Source organism: Aplysia californica, unplaced genomic scaffold (assembly GCF_000002075.1).
Source record: "Aplysia californica isolate F4 #8 unplaced genomic scaffold, AplCal3.0 scaffold00024, whole genome shotgun sequence".
NCBI classification, from domain to species: domain Eukaryota; kingdom Metazoa; phylum Mollusca; class Gastropoda; order Aplysiida; family Aplysiidae; genus Aplysia; species Aplysia californica.
The window spans coordinates 1,248,535-1,250,919 of NW_004797294.1; the positions used below are offsets into that span (position 1 = coordinate 1,248,535).

Consider the following 2,385-nt stretch of genomic DNA (forward strand, 5'->3'; position numbering starts at 1 on the left):
CACACACACACACACTTACACACACACCTACACCTCAAACGACAACATACACACAATAAACGCAAACTAAAATAAAAATACTCAGGGATAGGTGGACGAGCACAAACGTATAAATATAGATAGTATCGTTGTGTCGCAATGTTATGAGATGTTGCCTTAAATTAGTCAATCTGAAGCGACCTTGTCTTGGTTAATCCAGAAGCGATTGTGTCTGTGGACTTTATAGAGGATGCCCGTTTAGTCAAATGATCCCGACACGTTTGATCAGATCGGATCGGGTCAGCTACAATAATGTCGCAGATGCGCTTTTGCAACTTGCATCAAATTGAATTAAAAAAAAAAAATTTGGGTTTCTTTTCTTCATCAAATTTTACCGGAAAGTCATTTTGGGCCTGTCGCTTTACGCGAAGAAACAAAACAGCTGACTCCACAATAATATGAGGGAGCGTTCTGATTTGTTCGTTTCTTCAAACGCATCAAAATAATGGTGTCCCAGAAAACAAAACATGGTTGGATTTGGGGGATTTTCTCAAATAGTGGTTGGTAGGTAGCTTTTGCCCATCTGTAAAAAAAATATGACTGTCCTCAAATGTATGAAGTGTGCTAATCAAAGTATCAACTGTATGAATTGTATTAATTAATGTATCAAATGAATCAAATGAAGATTTGTCGAACCTTTTCTGCAAAGTGTACTGGGTATAAAGTAAAAGAGATTCGATTGATTATCCATAAAATATTTCTTACTGGAAACAGCGTCCAACGAATTATCATGTATCAAATTATCAGATCGAGGGAGATTGGACGAACTTTTTATACAAAGTGCACTGGGTATAAATCAAAACATATTCTAACGATAGGCGACAATAATTTATTACTAACTCGAAGATGCGTCGACTGAATCACACGTCATCGTGCTGGTGAGAGACAAGCACACGATCACTGATAAAACCATAACATAAATGCTAGGCTGACTGTGTAAATGTTGTGAGCTGATTATCAGGTATCGTCAGATATAACAGCTCTTCTTTCGAAGCAGAAAGATAACTTCTCAACACTCGTTTAATAAGATGAGTCCCGACCTGCCACCCACCATTGTGCGTAGATACCGTTAACCCTACTACTTCAGTTGAGATGCGATAGGTTGATAAATTATTATGAACGCCCAGTCGGTGTTTCGAACGACGATTTTACTCTTAGTTTGAGGAAGTGGCTTTCAAATCTTTAAGTGGCGTTTCGGATCTTTACATGAAAAAGCATAATAAGAGATCGGTCGTCTTGAACTTAATTGTTTATCTCACTTTGTTCACGCAAAATAAGCAGAATTGGAATTGCACTCTTCAGGTGCTTATTATTTTGCTGGTCTATTATAGGTATTTAAAGAAAAGTCAATAGATGTTATAAAAGCCAAGTAAAACATTAGAACAACAAATTATTGAAACACAAAATATAAAGAAATAAGCAAATCATGTATAATATACAGATAAAGACAGTTATTATTATAATATAGTAACTGTTTTAAGCTTTTCTGAGAGCTTCACGCGGTACAAAAAAAGGGTAAAAAGTCTACTTGAACACCCGACCCCTCTCCCACTTCACCCACCTCCCCGCTTTGTAGAAATGGGCTTTCTCATACAACGTAACGACAACTCTTACCAAGTGCTTAGTGTCAAACTCCACCATAGGATATTTTGAATTTGAAAAGTGACTTATGGCAGAGTCTTACACGGAGCAGTGGATATGCGGCTTCGCCCACAAAGGTGCAGTAGATCAAGTCAGTCCAATAATATAGAGGGCCCAAGTAGACTTTTACTCCTACCCCCAACAACCCCATCCCCCTCCTCCCGAAATGTATCTTATGCCTACCAAGCTATAATCGATTTACAGACAGAAAGGGTTAACCTACTTCTGTGTTTACACCCGATTCTTACTGGTTTATATTTGAAGCCTTAAATATCACCTGAGGTCATTTCCTACTTGTTCATGTGCAGCACACGGATATTCCTTCATTAGTCACTCACTGTGTACACCTCATTACACAAAGGAGTATTGTTAATACATTTTTGAAACTGTTGTTCTGGCTTCTTTAGTTAAACAGACTCACCAATCAGAATGGGGGATGTTGCAGATATGGAGCTCCTTGTAAGAGGGTAAGAAACGAAAATTCTTTTTTTTTCTGTTCAAATCTGTCTCATCTGTTCGTTGGCTGATGGGTTGTTTACTTTATGCTGTTAACCTTTTAATTGCTATTCATTTTTTAACCATTAAATTTTTTCTACATTTAATGAGTTTTGTGTGTGTCTGTTTGTGTGTGCGTGTGTGTGTGTGTGTGTGTGTGTGTGTTATTTTCTTTTCAAAACGTTCCTTTGTCTTTGGGAGTGGAGGGAG

The 2,385-nt window shown here is 37.7% G+C and overlaps 1 protein-coding gene across 1 annotated transcript in view; it reads left to right on the top strand.

Moving 5' to 3' along the window:
- Nucleotides 1-2,000: 2,000 nt before the first annotated feature.
- Nucleotides 2,001-2,385, top strand: part of LOC101861634 — an 18,513-nt gene continuing 18,128 nt past the window's right edge. Inside the window, exon 1 of the mRNA XM_035972684.1 lies at nucleotides 2,001-2,147. Coding sequence (XP_035828577.1) covers nucleotides 2,110-2,147 — 38 coding nt within the window. The 5' untranslated portion in view covers nucleotides 2,001-2,109. The remainder of the gene's footprint in view (nucleotides 2,148-2,385) is intronic.